The 17,005-nt window shown below is 45.6% G+C and overlaps 1 protein-coding gene across 3 annotated transcripts in view; it reads right to left on the bottom strand.

Moving 5' to 3' along the window:
* Positions 1 to 17,005, bottom strand: part of NSD2 (nuclear receptor binding SET domain protein 2) — a 92,913-nt gene that overhangs the window by 53,777 nt on the left and 22,131 nt on the right. For all 3 annotated transcript variants that reach the window (XM_040335289.1, XM_040335290.1, XM_040335291.1), the window contains exons 2-5: positions 8,723 to 9,310; positions 7,959 to 8,121; positions 7,093 to 7,259; positions 3,590 to 4,030 (exon numbers count right to left, since the gene is read on the bottom strand). In XM_040335289.1, the coding sequence (XP_040191223.1) occupies positions 3,590 to 4,030; positions 7,093 to 7,259; positions 7,959 to 8,121; positions 8,723 to 9,250 (1,299 nt within the window). In that variant the 5' untranslated portion in view covers positions 9,251 to 9,310. The remainder of the gene's footprint in view (positions 1 to 3,589; positions 4,031 to 7,092; positions 7,260 to 7,958; positions 8,122 to 8,722; positions 9,311 to 17,005) is intronic.

The following is a 17,005-nucleotide window of genomic DNA, read 5'->3' as shown; positions in this document are numbered from 1 at the left end:
CACACAGCGAGGCAGAGGCGGGACTACCAGAGCAACCCAGCCCCTGCCACCGCACGACACCCGTTTGTCCAATCGGGCAGCCGCTGCCAATCCCTGAGCCGCAACATGGCGGCTGGAGCGCAGCGAGTGACACCGTCCATAGGACGGAGTGGCACTGGATGCTGCGCCCCCCCATAATTTTGCTCCTGGTGCCACGCCCCCCCCCCCCCCCAATATGCCAGTGGACGGGGACAAGAGCAGCATTGTAAGCCGACATGGGTGGAGACAGAGCGGAGGCGGCGGTGGAGGAGACAGGGCGGAAGCCAGAGTGGCAGCCTAAGCCGAGACAGGTGGAGACGCGGCCTGGGGGCAGAGAAAGAGCGGCACAGTAAGGGGGAAGATGTTTATGCCTGCGTTCAGACTGACTGGCCGCGCATGCGCCAATTTGCCACGGGACTGAGGGACCTCAACCTGCCAAAATGAGGAGGCTGCTGTGCAGGCCACATTACAAGGTCCGGCGGGCCGGATTCCGCCCGCAGGCCTTGCGTTAGCCACTCCTGGTCTAGATTATAGGTCTCCTGTATTAGCTACATAAAATAATAGACTCAACTATTAACAGATCCTATGCTTACCAAGACACAAACCAATTATTGCACTACTGCCAATACTTTGAGACGGTCTTATGCGACCACTTAATCCCAAGAAGAGCAAAGTAAAAAAAAGCCAGTCTAAAAAGTAAGGCATTAACATGCTCCAGCTTCATATTAAAAATAAAATGGCAATATGCTCTCTAAAAGTTCAAAGTTGTAGGTTGCCATACTGAAACGTAAAAAAGTGCCCTAGGAGTGGACCCAGAACAGTAAACACTATTCTACACCTGCAAGCTGGCCTGAACTTCTTAAAACTGTAGAAAACTCAAACCGATTGACACTATAAAAATACAATTTCAGGGAAAAACTTGTCCTTCCAAGTGTCGTGTCCTAAAACTTAATGAACACAATATACAATGCAATCTAGTGCCAAATTCTCCCGGCTGGATACATTACAGACCAGCCCCATTTACCAATACAGTGGAACCTTGGCTTAAGAGCATAATCAGTTCCAGGAGAATGCTCGTAATCAAAAGTACTTGCATATCAAACCGAGATTCCCCATTGAAGTCAATAGAAAGAAAAATATAATTTGTTTTGCGTTGAGTTCAATGGGATGCAATACCGCATGTGGCCAGAGGTGGGGGGGGGGGCGCCGGAGAGCCTCAAACACATAGAAATGCCAGAGGACAGCTCAGCTGACCTAAGAAAACCTCAGAAAGGCTAGGGAATGGAGTCTTTCCGAGCATTTCCGATACACGACGATCAGCTCCTGCATCTACCCCCCCCGCCACCACTTCAGGCCAAACGTGGTACTGCACGCCGCTGTGGCTAAAATTCTGCTTGTTTTACGAGACACTCGCAAACCGAGTCAGGGTTTTTAATACAGTGTCCGGATTGCAAAACGCTTGTTAACCACATAACTTGCAATCAGAGGTTCCACTGTAATGAAAAGTACAGATCTGGAGACCACACACGGTTCCAGGTTCAATTTAAAACACAAATGTATAGAGCTGGGCATTTGGGCATATGAGGAAGATCAGAGTTTAGTTTGGCTGATCATCTTCTTCAGTAAAGATGAAATGACCAAGTGACTACGGCCATCACTGAACAGAGGCCAAGAGAGCAACAGAGGGTTGTATTACCCATTTAACCAAAAATTTGGTCTGGTGCTGCTGTATAGTTCTGAAAGTCTGTCCATTTTGCCATGTTTTGTGAATTAAAAAAATGATGCAAGTATAGAAAAATAACTTAATCTACAAGAAATCTACTGCATCCCTAACATCCTGCTTATAGCAAAAAGTAAAAAGAAAAATCTGTTAAAAAAATAAGTCTTTGTTTATAGCGCAAAAAAAATAAAAATTTGTTTCGGTACAGCGTCGCACAACCACACAATTGTCAGGTAAAGCGACAATTGCACAAAAAATGGCCTGGTCATTAAGGGGGCAAATCCTTCTTGTCCTTAAGTGGTTAATATATGCTTAATTTTTTATTTATTAAACCAAAAATATGCTTCAAAATACATATTGGCCTAAAATTATGAAAAAAAAATAAATAAAAAAAAAAAAAAGAAAAGGAGAGAATATATTATTGGATAGGTTTTATAGCAGAAAGTAAACATTGGCTGCTGCTGCCGTAATCAAATCCAGTGACGCGGGGGCCGAGTCCTGATTAGAGGTCGACCGATATATCTAGCCTTTTTAAAGAAATCGGCATCGGCGATTATTATCTAAAAAAAAAAAAAAAAAAAAGGCCGATTGTTGGAGATCTGAGGCAGGGGCGTGCTGGGTGGAAATCCCGGCCGCCCACCCAACCACCGTCTATTTTAAATGGCTGCTATCACGGCCGCTACATTACTTTTTTTCCCCCAGTGGAAGAAGTTGGCAGCGGCGGCAGCCGATTGGCTGTTCCCGGCCACGCTGCATTCTGGGGATTGTAGTCTGGAGGCAGAGGCAGGCCGCGCAGCACATCAGGGGACGAATGGAGCGGTCTTTTGCCATGCGAGGGGACAGAACGGAGTCGGGAGCACTCCACCGGTGGGCACTTAAGAGGTGACAGTAAATGACAGCTCAGCACTGATGAGCTTGGCACTCAATGACAGCTTGGCACTGGTGGGCTGCACTGATGGACACCAATGAGGTGGCACTGACAGGCTGAACTGGAAGGCACTATTGAGGTGGCACTGATAGGCTGCACTGGTGGGTACTGATGAGGTTGCACTGAATCTGAGGAGGTTGCATTGACAGTCTGCTTTGGTGGGGACTAATGGATACTGATGGACTGCACTATTGGGCACTGACAGGCTGAACTCGTGGGCACTAATGAGATGCCAATTATGGGATACCGATAGGCTGCACCCCAACTCTCCCAACTAAACAATAACCTCCTCCACACCCTAGATTTTCTGAGATGAAATTAATATATAAATATATATATATATATATATATATATATATATATATATATATATATATATATATATATATATATATATATATATATAAAAAAAAAAATATAACCCCTTACTGGCTTACTGTTCATGAGAAAAGAAAAAAAAAAAAAAAAATCGGCCTAAAAATCGGCAACATATATTCGGCCATCAGCCGCCCCGATTTATAAATATCGGCATCGGCCAGAGAAAAATCCATATCGGTCGACCTCTAGTCTTGATGCCTGTGTCAATGGATGCAGCAGCAGGACCAGGGAACGAGCCTGCACGGGTGCCTCCAGAGAAAGCGGCTTAAAACAATTGCACAAAGCAGTCAAGTATAAAAGGTTTTTTTTTTTTTTTAAATATAACCCCTTACTGGCAACTTTTCTGTTTCTAGCAGATGTGGGCAAAAGAAACTGCATACAACCCTCATTTCTCCCAAGGACTGGGAAGAAGAGATATGCACAAAAGAATACCCAAATCTGACAGCAGCAAGCCAACGTGCTCCACTTTTAGTGGAGCAAGCCTTTTTACTTTATAATAAGAAGGTAATAAAATTCGGTTAACATTGCTAGCATTTAAGACAAACCTCATCTTTGTGCTTCTGGCAGAAAACCAGGAACTGAGTAGCGTCTCCCTTTCTGCCTCTTGAGTTATGTGCTCCTGACTTCCTTTTCTGGATGGGTAAGGACATGGTTCCTTTAGCATCTGAGCTTTCAGTAGTGGTTTTCCAATCAGGATCAGTCTCTTGACAGGTGGCAGAGGTATTCCTTGACACTCTTCTCCTTTTGCTTGGCACTCCATCATCTCTCTTGGGGCTTTCGGAAGGTTCATCGGACTCATCATCTTTGTAAGACTCTGTAGGAACAGCCTTCCCAGCCACTCTAGGATTTAGATGGGGACGGTCTTTAATATAAATGAAAGTAAACTTCTCTTTCCTTCCCTCGACAGTCATCTGCGTGGCTTCCTTCACTTGCTGTATACCTATGTCCCACTGTGTTTTTAATTTGCCAGTTATTGGTTTCAAAAGCTGTACAATAAGATCAGAAAAAAATGGAAAGTTAAAAACAAACCTCAGTGTTAGAAGATCTACACCACATAATACAAGCTGTTGTAATCAAAAGGTTGTGCGATATGGATACAGGTAAGCCGTGCACTTCTCATGCTTTAAAGTGGTTGTAAACCCTGGTGGACTGCTTCTACCTTCACACAACTGATTTGTGGGACCCCAAAAAGAGCGAGCCCTCAGAGGATGCCTCAGCTGCACTATCCAGCTTAAGGGAGTCCCTCACAGCACTGATAAGCGCACTGACAAGTGCCCTGTCATGTACAGACCCAAGTGAGCAATCTTCTTCACAAGGAAAGTCCTGGTCCACATATTCAGATAACAGAGCCGGGGACCTGAGCAGCAGCCAGGTCCTGGTAGAAATCAGAGCAATCCCCAGGTTATTGGGGGGGGCTTTTTACCCCCTTATGCCCACACGCCGCTTCCAGCCTGGCAACAAATGTTTCCAGGACTGCCGACAACATGCCTATGGGAACCGCAGGAGCACCAGCTGCCACCTCTGGCATGTTTGGGGAAGGGGGAAGAAGAAAAAGAAGAAAAAGAAGAAAAAGAAGAAAAAGAAGAAGAAAAAGTTATCCCAATTTTTTTTATTGTGTGAAAGAATGTTACACCAAGTAAATTGATACCCAACATGTCACGCTTCAAATTTGCGACCGCTTGTGGAACGGCGACAAACTTTTACCCTTTAAAATCCCCATAGGCGACGTTTAAAAAAATTCTACAGGTTGCATCTTGAGTTAGAGGAGGTCTAAGGCTAGAATTCTTGCTCTCGCTCCAACGATTGCAACGATACCTCACATATGTGGTTTGACCACCATTTTTATATATCGGGCGCTACTCATAAGCCGCTGCTGTTTTTTTTTTTCATACCTGAAAGCAAAAGCCATAATGAGCTGCACCGCATACTATCTCATTATGAAATACTTACCTTGGAACGAGGTTAGGGGAACTTACCTGGTCCACGCCGAGGGAGATGTCATCTTGCCTCGACATGTCTTCCGGGTATCGCCGCTCCAGCGCTGTGATTGGCTGGAGCGGCGACAACGTCACTCCCGCGCTTGCGCATGGGAGACTTTTTTCCGGCAAAGTCCGGCGACTGCCGGGCCTTTAGCCGAAGATCCCCCGCTGCTGCAGTCAGCGGCGCATTGCGAGTGGAATATCTCCTAAACCGTACAGATTTAGGAGATATTCTTTATACTTACAGGTAAGCCTTATTATAGGCTTACCTGTAAGTGAAAGTGGTAGTACAATACAGAGTTTACTACCACTTTAAATATGAGATCAGGGGTCAAAAAGACATCAGATGTCATATTTACACTAAAACGCAATAAAAAATAAAAAAGGTAAGAAAATATTGTCATTTGAAAAAAATGACAAAAAAATAAAAAATAATGTGCCTTTAAGACGTATGGGCGGTAGTGATGTCGCTTCCGCCCTGCTATGGTATGGAGACGGGTAGGGGCCATCTTGCCCTCACACATATCCATGCCACAGAGGGAGAAGGAACCGATCGCCTCCGGGGGGGGGGGGGGGGGCGATTGAGTTTAGTAGGGGAACGCATGGGCTCCATATTCATGCTTTGATCCGTGTCTTACCTACTGACAGAATGGCACTCTGACTTATTTACATAGGGAGACTGCCATTGTGTCTAACAAATTAGTCCGTGGCTCCTGCTGTGTATAATCACAGCGGGAGAGCGGTACTAACAGCGCAAATGTGCACCCCCTACCCAGAAGAGGGGGTAAATAAAATCACATACACAGTAAGGGGGGGGGGGGGGGTATTTGATCCCCTTCTGATTTTGTACGTTTGCCCACTGAAAAATAAATGATCAGTCTATAATGTTAAGAGACAGAACAAACACTATCCAGAAAAATACATTTCAAAAAAGTTACAGATTTACATTTTAATGAGTTAAATAAGTATTTGACCCCTACGCAAATCATGACTTGATTGCAGATCCTCTACAAGTCATTAAGGTTTCGAGGGCGACGTTAAGTTCCTGCCAACAAGCTTGATTTTGGTCTCATCTGACCACAACACTGATGTTCATTAGCAAGCTTCAGATGGGCCTGTACATGTGCCTTCTTGAGCAGAGGGGACCTTGCGGGTGCTGCAGGATTTCAGTCCATCACGGCGTAGTGTTACACCAACTGTTTTCATGGGGACTATGGTCCCAACTGCCTTGAGATCGACAAGATTCTCCTGTGTAGTTCTGGGCCAATTCCTCACCATTCTCATGATCATTGAAACTTCACAAGGAGAGATCTTGCATTGAGCCCCAGAGGGAGATTGACAGTAATTTTGAGTTCTATCCATTCGCAAATCATTACAGCAAATGTCGCCCTCTCACCAAGCTGCTTGGCGATGGTCTTGTAGCCCATTCCAACCTTGTGTAGGTCTACAATCTTGTCCTAGATATATTCATGGACAGCTCTTTGGTCTTGGCCGAGAAGGAGCAATTGGAATCTGATTGATTGCTTCTGTGGACAGGTGTCTTTTATACAACAAGCCGAGATTAGGAGCACTCCCTTAAAGGGAGTGCTCCCAATCTCAGATAGTTTTCTGTATAGAAGACACCCGGCAGCCAGAAATCTTGCTGATTGATAGGGGATCAAATACTTATTTCACTCATTAAAATGCAAATCAATTTATCATTTTTTTTAAAACTCCTTTTTCTGGATATTTTCTGTCTCACTGTTAGAATTATAGACGGATCATTTCTTCGTCAGTGGGCAAACGTACAAAAAACACGATAAAAACACGATTAAAACACGATTAAAACACGATTAAAACACGGCCCGGCCCGCCCCCCCCAACACAATTACTTTCTTGTGCACAAAAGTTTTTAGAGCATTAATCTACATGTTAAAAATACAACTGAAATGACGCAATTATTTTGGCTACAGGAGTTATACAAGCTAAGAAACTGGTTGAGCTTCTTAAATCTGCAGAAAATATAGACCTATTCCAACAGTTCTGAAATGAGACAGCGACACATGCCAACACAGGGTAACAGCACACACCTTGACTTTTTCAGCTTTGCTTGTAGTCTGTTTAACGCTCTCCTGGCAGAGCTGTTCATACTCATGCTCTCCAGTGTAAGGCACAATACTCTTTTCGAAAATCCACGCCCTTTCTGGTGCATTTCCAAAAAACTGCACATGATACTGGCGAAAGCTCTTCTTCTGTCCTGTAATAAAATGGAATGCAAATCATTTCATTAGACGCAGTCAACCTTTTAGCTTATATTGGCTCACATCCATTTACAAAGTTGCCAAATGGCATTTGAAGAGTTGAAATCAGGTTTTTAGTGAGTGCACCAACTCTATAAAGACGAGATTCAGTTGGGTTTGCTGACAGTAATGAGCACATAATGAAGCAAACCCTATGCAATTATGCTCATTATCTGACGCCAATCATAAGATAAATTACAGTGTAGGACGTTATCCTATGTAGCTACAGTATATAGTGGAAATACACAAGACTGTGCATACACAAGGCTACTAGCAGGTGATGCAGGTCTCATTTGTTTTTTTCTGTGTATTGAAGAGTTAAATACAACGAATGTAAATCAAGTTACACTTCTACAACTACAGTTGCTTCTGCAGGCCATGCTAGGTGCATGGATTTTTCTATTCAGAAATCTTGCTCGTGAAGCCAAATTAATTTCAGGCCCACAAGTTCAATAAGGCACTTAGGATAACCACTTTTAGACTGAAAACTGAAAATTATCCCATATTAAGGAAAAAGTAACATTCCAAGCCAAGGCTGAAATGCAAACATTACAGTCACACACACCCCAATATAAACAACGTAAGGGCGTTCCCTGCGCTTATAAGAAAGCTTGAAGCATAACCGCTGTAGCGGCCTCTAACAAAGCAGAACCTACCCTTGATCTTGGTGTGGCTGTGAAGAACAGGATCAGATGTCACAATACACGGCCACCATGGATATCCGGACACCTTAGACCACACCAGATCTCCAACGGAGAACTTACACGGAATGTCGTCGTGCTCTCGCTGCTCAACGGACGTGTCTAGATCTGAAACAGACTTGAGAAAAAGAAAAAAAAAAACACACATTACTATAACGGAAAATATAAGAAAAGATACACCTGACATAATATGGTCTTTTGCAAAGCTTAAATGCCAAATTCACCTTTTTAAAATAAGAAAAATGGAAATTAGGGGAAGGGGGGGGGCACAGATCCCAACTGCATTTGTCCCCCACTGGCTCTACCCCGAGAATGTAGCAAGCACTGCTGATCACTTAGTTCACCTCTCCACTCTGAGCAGAGCCATGACTGTCAAATCCCCGGCTCTCTGGAGTGCTGGGTTGTGGAGGGGGTGGGAAGGGCTGGCTCAGGCTCTCAGTGGATTTTCTCTTAGTGTTGGATGGGGGGGACCCCCCCCCCCGTCAGGTTTTTACTGTTGTCTGTGTCCCCATTAGGGAGATTCACACTCTCCATTTGTCCCGTTTACTTTTATCAATGAAAGTGAAAGGAAAAAAAGGGAAAATCCCCAAATTTTGGGTTGTCCCCAGAAAAGTAATAGAAGGGAAATCTTCCAATGGGGACACCATTTCTGGTGATCCCCAAGAAATTCTAACACACACACATTATATATATATATATATATAAATAAAATCACACACCTTTTCTTCAGACGATTCAGCAGGAGCAGAATCTGCTTGATTTCCTTCACTAGACTTTTCCTCAGAGGAATCAAACTTTATACTTTTTCGCTTCCTTTCTTTCTTGTTTTTGCCTTCATTTTCTTCCGGTTTAGCCGCTTCTTCTCCTTGCTCACCACAGATGGAAGACTCAAAGAGAGGTTTGCCATTCATATAGGTCTTGGTAATTTTCAACTTGATTTCTGGTGAACCGTTCTTGGTGGGACTTGTGTGGGGAGGAGTCTCAGAACCTTGAGTTTCCTGGGAGTCAACAGGCACATCTGCCTCATGAGCAGCGGACTCTCCATTGTATACCCGTGAAGTCAGGTCTTTCAGTTTGTCAGTTGGGAGAAACGGCAGTGCATCATGACCATTTAGCTTCTGTATGACCCCCTCTTGTACAGAGGCGGAAATCGGAGTTCTGCTCAGATATACAGAACATTCGCGACTCATCTCCATGCTAGGGGCTTTCACAGTTGAGTTTTCTACTATGTGAGGAGTTTGCTTCATTTTGCAAAAGTTCCGAAAATGTTGCAGAGAACTTCAAGTAGTATTCTCAGTCTTCGACTTCTATAACAGAAAAAGCTAAAAATTAGTATATACATATAAAAAAAAAAAAAAAAAAAAAAAAAACACACAACAACACACACACACTAAATAAAACCAAATACTAAAAAGGTTAATGTAAAGAAAAATACAATGCGTTTTTAAAAATTCAAAAAGAAAAAAAATGGCTTTTTGATCAATGAATAAAAATCTGTTTTTTGGAGTACATTACAAGACAGGGATGTGTACTTCGGTACATAGGGTTATGCAGTTACCTTTAGGAAATAGGAAAGCCTAGAATGACCCCTCCTACTGTTTTGCAACAAAGCAAGAGAGGATAAAGCCCCTTTCACACTGGGGGGGGGAGGCACGGTGGCGGTATAGCGTCGGTATACCGTCGGAATTGCCGCGGGATTTGGCCGCTAGCGGTGCGGTATTAACCCCCGCTAGCGGCCAAAAAGGGGCAATACCCGCCCGCAATGCGCGGTTTCCCATTGTTTTAAATGGGAAGGAGCGGTATACATACTGCTCCTTTCACCGCACCAAAGATGCTGCTTGCAGGAGATTCTTTTCTCTCCTGCCAGCGCATCGCCTCAGTGTGAAAGCCCTCAGGATTTCACATTGAGAAGGCTGGGCAGGAGTTTTTCGGGCAGTATAGCAGCGCTATTTTTAGCGCTGTAACGCCTGAAAAACTCTTCAGTGTGAAAGGGGCCTAAGAACAGGGGAAGAGAAACACACCCCTCTACAACAAAGTGTACTGCTAAACAAGCCATGTCTAGCAGAATACTTCAGTTAGAGGGATGTGTTTCTCTTCCCCAATCTCAATAGTGACAACCCAAAAGAGCTCTGAAAAGCTTGTCTCTACATTGTGCTGTAGCAAAGTCAGAGGGGGTGCAGCTGAACAAAAAGAAACTGAGGTTTGCTTGAAATGATCAAGTATGTCTCCCTGCCAGCCCTCGACAATGGCAAAGGGGAAGGAAAAAATAAAGAAATAGCCCCAATTAGTTCAAAGGGCGATCTTTCAAAATGTGATAAAACCAGGTTGAGATCCCATAGAGCAGGGCTTGACAAATTTGCTTGGAATCTAGGAGCCAGCAAAAAAACAAACAAAAAAAAAAACCAACAAGTTAGGAGCCAGGAACGCGCCACGTCCCGCCGAGCTTGCACACAGAAGCAAACGCGAGTAGCGCCCGCATATGAAAGCGGTGTTCAAACCACACGCAAGGTATCGCCGAGATTGGTTGAGTGAGAGCAATAATTCTAGCCCTCCTCTGCAACTCACAATATGCAACCTGTAGAATTTTTTAAACGTCGCCTATGAAGATTTAAGGGTTAAGGTTTGTCGCCATTCCACGAGCGGACACAATTTTGAAGCGTGACATGTTGGGTATCAATTTACTTGGCGCAACATTATCTCACACATTTTTTTTTTTATTGGGAAAAAAAAAAGGGGGGGGGGGGGCTACCTTTACTGGGGTCTTAAAAAAAAAAAAGTGTATTTTTCCCCACAAAAGTGCGCTTGCAAGACCGCTGCGCAAATAAGGTATGACAAAAAGTATTGCAACGACCGCCATTTTATTCTCTAGGGTGAGTATATATATATTAGGGCTGTTACTGATCAAAAATTTTCTGTTCGATTAATCGACTAATTTCGATAAATTATAATGCACATATAGATCCAACTACTTTTAGCTGATCTCCTCGCAGGCTGATTCCCAGTGCAGCTACCAACCACTGGAAAAATGGATAGCGGGATACAAAAAACACACAAAGGCAGCGCTCGACGGGAATAGCATTAAAACTTTTATAGTCTTCAAGTAGGTAACAAAATATTGCACCGGAGATAAAATCTATGTAGCTACATAAACTGTAAACATGGTGCGAGTAATACCAAATGGTACCAAAAGCAGTCATAAAAACATGTAGCAAAGTATGATACTGGTAAAAAATGTGTACAACAATGCCACTGCTGAATCCAGATGAGGAGAGGTTAACATCAGTTCGTCGGCATGTAGATGTCCCATGAAGGGGACGTTACTGGATCTCCGACAGAACTCCCTGAAGGCCCAGAAGCCGGCAGAGAGGTGAGTACCAATCCAAAGAATATTAAATCGATCAAAAAGATTTTGATCGATCCAAAAAAAAAATGTAAGATTAATCGATCAATTAAAAGTTAATTTGCACAATTATATATATATATATATATATATATATATATATATATATATATATATATATATATAAAATGTTTGGGGGTCCTAATTAGAGGGAAGGAGATGGCAGTGAAAACAGGTAGGGGAAGCTCCATTAGCATTGCTGGCTGTCTTGTCATACAAACGGCCACCACAAGACAGCGCCAGATCACAGAAGGAAGCATAGGCCTGCAGAAGGCTGCAAAGCCGCTGTCTCAATTACCGGCCCGACGCGATCGTGTGGCGGGGGAGGTGGGGGCACATGGAGACATACAACACCCCAGCTGTGCCGCCCCAGGTTGCTAATTCTAGTCGCAATTGCGACCTGGCGCCCAGGGGTTTGTCAAACCTTGCTATATAGAATCACTAGAAAATATACAGAAACAATAGTAGCAACTTCCTTGTAAGAAGGCCTTCACTAGGTGAAGTAGTACGCTTTTCAATTGTGATGAGACTTTGCGAGAGATCAATTTCTAGCTTTCAGGAGCATAGGGATGACTCAATCGCATCGGTCCCTGTCCCTCAAGCCTTGGTCTTCAACAGCCATCCCATAAAAGCCAGCGACTGAGAAGCTGAGTGGTAAACTGGCCTTTGGGACAATCTGAGAACCCACATAAAGTCTGCCAGGAACCGGACAAGGCCCGAGTACCACCAGTACCAGTTTAGTGAGATAAGGATCACGGGGATGCCTTCCATCTCAATCCTGTCAAGAAAGAAACGTAATAAATAAATAAAAATTCCACAGAGTCAAAGTATCCACTACCAAGGCTAGAGTATGCCAGGATATGTAGATAAAATTGCTCAGTTTGTCATTTGACCTGAAAGCAGGAAAGATCCACATTTGGCCTTCCTCACTTGTAACATAGGGCTTGAAACACTGTGGGGGGGGGTGAAGATTTTCTAGATCTTGAAGACTGAAGTCAATTTGCCACGCGGCTGTGATTTGTACAGCGGATTGGGACTGAAAAGCATAACCACAAGACTTCTTGGTCCTCCCTGACAGTAAAACCTTGGATTGGGAGAACAATTCTTTACCCAAAATGCAACAAATTTCTCCATACAGGAGGCATCTTGACGCCGTCATTGCCAACAAAGGATTTTGTGCGAAGCATTAAATCTATTTCAGTCAGTGTTCAAAAACTTTCCCTTTTATTTACAACATAACTTCAAATTTCTGAACTTACTGTTTCTTTGTATGTATGGATTGCATGGGTTGTTACCGACATGTGGTAAAATTTAATGTTAATCGTACCTTTAGAAACATAATTCGAAAAATGTTGATGTGCTCAATACTTATTTTGCCTGCTGTATATACAGTAGGTGTTTGTGATATTGTGCTTTTAGCACGACAGCGTCGCGCTGATACTCGGCGACATGGTGCCGAGATCTCGCCGACATCTTGCACTCACTGGAATAGTGACAGCACATCCCAGCAAGCGCGTCATAGAAGCGACGGGAGATCCGACTTGGATTCCCGCCAATTCTACACGTGTGCGGCGTTTGTTATGAATCCTGAAGGGGAAGTCCCCGCCGGATTTTAAATAAAAATCCGGCATGGGTCCCCCCTCAGGAGCATACCGGGCCCTTAGGTCTGTTATGGGTTGTAAGGAGAGCCCCCCTACGCCGAAAAAACGGCGTAGGGGGTCCCCCTACAATCCATATCAGACCCGTATCCAAAGCACGCTACCCGGCCAGCCAGGAAGGGAGTGGGGACGAGCGAGCGCGCCCCCCCCCCCTCCTGAGCCGTACCAGGCTGCATGCCCTCAACATGGGGGAGTTGGGTGCTCTGGGGCAGGGGGGCGCACTGCGGCCCCCCCACCTCAGAGCACCCTGTCCCCATGTTGATGAGGACAGGGCCCCTTCCCGACAACCCTGGCCGTTGGTTGTCGGGGTATGCGGGCGGGAGGCTTATCGGAATCTGGGAGCCCCCTTTAATAAGGGGGCCCCCAGATACCGGCCCCCCACCCTAAGTGAATGAGTATGGGGTACATCGTACCCCTACCCATTCACCTGCAAGAAAAGTGGTAAAAACACAAATAAACCACACAGTGTATTAAAATATTTTATTTTTCTGCTCCGGAGGCCCCCCCTGTCTTCTTTATTAGCTCTTTTACCAGGGGGAGCTTCTTCTTTGACGTCTTCGGGTGGGTGGGGGCCGCCGTCTGGTTCTCTTCCACCGCCGGGGGGGGTGGCTTTTAAAAAAGCCCCCACCCCCCCGGCGGGTTTCCTCCGGCGTCTTCGGCGGGGCTCTTCTTCTTCCGCTATCCCGACGGGTCTTCTCCGCTCTCCGCTGTTGACTCGTCGCACCCCGGTTCTTCGTCTCGCAGTCCGGTCCCTTCTTCCGTGCTGTACGTCTTCTTCCGTGCTGTGAGTTCTTCTTCCGCGCTGTGACGTCATGTTCTTCACGTCTCTTCTTCTCCCGATGTTGACTCGCCGGTCCTCCTCGCTGAAATGACGGATGCGCGCCTTGCATCGGACCTATATAGGCCTCACAGTCCCATCATGCTCTGTACCTACCCATGTGATACCTACCCACGTGGGTAGGTATCACATGGGTAGGTACAGAGCATGATGGGACTGTGAGGCCTATATAGGTCCGATGCAAGGCGCGCATCCGTCATTTCAGCGAGGAGGACCGGCGAGTCAACATCGGGAGAAGAAGAGACGTGAAGAACATGACGTCACAGCGCGGAAGAAGAACTCACAGCACGGAAGAAGACGTACAGCACGGAAGAAGGGACCGGACTGCGAGACGAAGAACCGGGGTGCGACGAGTCAACAGCGGAGAGCGGCGAGACCCCCCGGATAGCGGAGAAGACCCGTCGGGATAGCGGAAGAAGAAGAGCCCCGCCGAAGACGCCGGAGGAAACCCGCCGGGGGCTTTTTTAAAAGCCACCCCCCCCCCGGCGGTGGAAGAGAACCAGACGGCGGCCCCCACCCACCCGAAGACGTCAAAGAAGAAGCTCCCCCTGGTAAAAGAGCTAATAAAGAAGACAGGGGGGGCCTCCGGAGCAGAAAAATAAAATATTTTAATACACTGTGTGGTTTATTTGTGTTTTTACCACTTTTCTTGCAGGTGAATGGGTAGGGGTACGATGTACCCCATACTCATTCACTTAGGGTGGGGGGCCGGTATCTGGGGGCCCCCTTATTAAAGGGGGCTCCCAGATTCCGATAAGCCTCCCGCCCGCATACCCCGACAACCAACGGCCAGGGTTGTCGGGAAGGGGCCCTGTCCTCATCAACATGGGGACAGGGTGCTCTGAGGTGGGGGGGCCGCAGTGCGCCCCCCTGCCCCAGAGCACCCACCCCCCCCCCCATGTTGAGGGCATGCAGCCTGGTACGGCTCAGGAGGGGGGGGGGGGCGCGCTCGCTCGTCCCCACTCCCTTCCTGGGTAGCGTGCTTTGGATACGGGTCTGGTATGGATTGTAGGGGGACCCCCTACGCCGTTTTTTCGGCGTAGGGGGGCTCTCCTTACAACCCATAACAGACCTAAGGGTCCGGTATGCTCCTGAGGGGGGACCCATGCCGGATTTTTATTTAAAATCCGGCGGGGACTTCCCCCTCAGGATTCATAACAAACGCCGCACACGTGTAGAATTGGCGGGAATCCAAGTCGGATCTCCCGTCGCTTCTATGACGGCTCTGTCTCTATCGCGGCAAGCCAGCTCGGCGCTGGCTCCCGCGATGGGGCTCGTAGGTGCTCAATCTCGCCGAGAAAGAGAGCGAGATTGACACAAAATCGGGTTCACCTACTGTAGGTTATTACTTGAGATCTCAATGGGCCCGAAACATTTTCTAATCCAATCTAATACCATCATATCCAGTAATAAACACAAACACCACATTAATGCAACTGACAGATGTGATCCAGCTTACTGCACACTAGCAGTAGAATGGGCCTTTGTATTTTAGTTGGCAGATGCCAGACAAAATTACTTTCGAGCAAACCTGCCATTTTGGACAGGCAGTAGAGGTTGCTTGGTCTTTAAAGTGGAGGTTCCATCAAAAAAAACTAATTTTGCTTTAGACTCTAGCTTACAACTAAAAAAATAAAAAAAAATACATTTTTACTCATCTGAAAATGCCTGTTGCTATGCAGTCCCACGAAATCTGCCTTTGAGTCCACCTAGGATTCTGACATCATCTCCCTCTAATGCTCCTGGGAAATGTGTGTCATCATTTCCCAGGATGCAGTGCGCTGTCCAATTATCACTCCCCATGCAAGACTTCCAGGAAGTGCCTGTAGGCTTCACATTGCCCACAAGCAAAATTACAACAGTGTAGACATAGTTTTATAAACTATCTTTTTTGAATATCTATGCGGATCGGCGGCGGATTGTAAAATAGTAAGTGACCGGATTTATATTATAAAAACGCAGGATGAAAGGACATACATTTAAAAAATGTTAATTGTGGTTGGAACTCCGCTTTAAAGCAAAGTCAAATAAAAATATGTATGCACAGTGCATGCCGGGGAAGTCGCCAAATATTCCACCAGACCTTGCACTTTATGCCCCAAAATCCACCCCATACTTCAAACAGAGGCCCTCACCTGCTGACATAATCTGAAGATAGAGGTGGTGGCAGTGCCCAGCTCCAGAGATCTTTACTGAGCGATCCTGCCTAGATTGCACATCCCTTTCGCCTCAAAGTTATTCATATTTCATAGGGCTGCACCAATGCTGAAGTTAAGAATTTTCACGAGTACTTGAACTCATGCAAATGCTCCGATGCCCAATATGGATACCTTTCGTGCGTTGCGATTTGAGCCCATACAAAATGAACGGGCTCAAAACACATGTGATTTGAATAGGAATGCAGTGAGATTTCTGCCCGAATCACTCCTGTGTGAACCCAAGCTTTTCGTAGTGATTTCAGCCTAGGTTCACACAGGAGTGTAGTATTGTGGGAATCTGCAAATGATTCAGACAGGAATCGCACCACATTCCTGTACAACTCCTATGCGATTTAAGAGAAAGAAAAAAAAAGTGGGGGCGGAGTATCAGTGCACCTCTAGTTATTCACATTAGATGCATACTCCCACCCATAGGAACACATGAGGCAGCAGTGCACCGGTACAATAGATGCTAGGCAGCATGCAAAGCACATTCATGTTGGCAAAGAGAGCCTGTAACCAGCCTCGTATCACTATGTAAAACAAGTCTCCAGCAGAAACAGCGACACACTGAAGAAATCTTAAATGAAACCTGTATAGAAATAAATATTTAGACTGGTGTAGCCGTCCTCTCCGGAAAATGCCAACTCTCTGGCTGTCATGCTGCCACAATGGCTTTAATACAGGCCTACGAACTGAAGCAAACGGTGGCCTTCTCAGTTCCAACACAGAGTGACTGCCAGTGATTCCCCCAGGTTACGAATTGCCAGCTAAGGAAGTCCACTAGCTTAAAGCGGGAGTTCACCCGAAAAAAATTTTAACATTAGATTGGGCCTAATTACGGGAAGCAGAATCGGGTGTTTTGGTTAAAATCAATGCAGTACTTACCGTTTTAGAGATAGATGTTC

Source organism: Rana temporaria, chromosome 1 (genome assembly GCF_905171775.1).
Source record: "Rana temporaria chromosome 1, aRanTem1.1, whole genome shotgun sequence".
NCBI classification, from domain to species: domain Eukaryota; kingdom Metazoa; phylum Chordata; class Amphibia; order Anura; family Ranidae; genus Rana; species Rana temporaria.
This window is presented reverse-complemented; position numbering and strand designations above follow the sequence as displayed.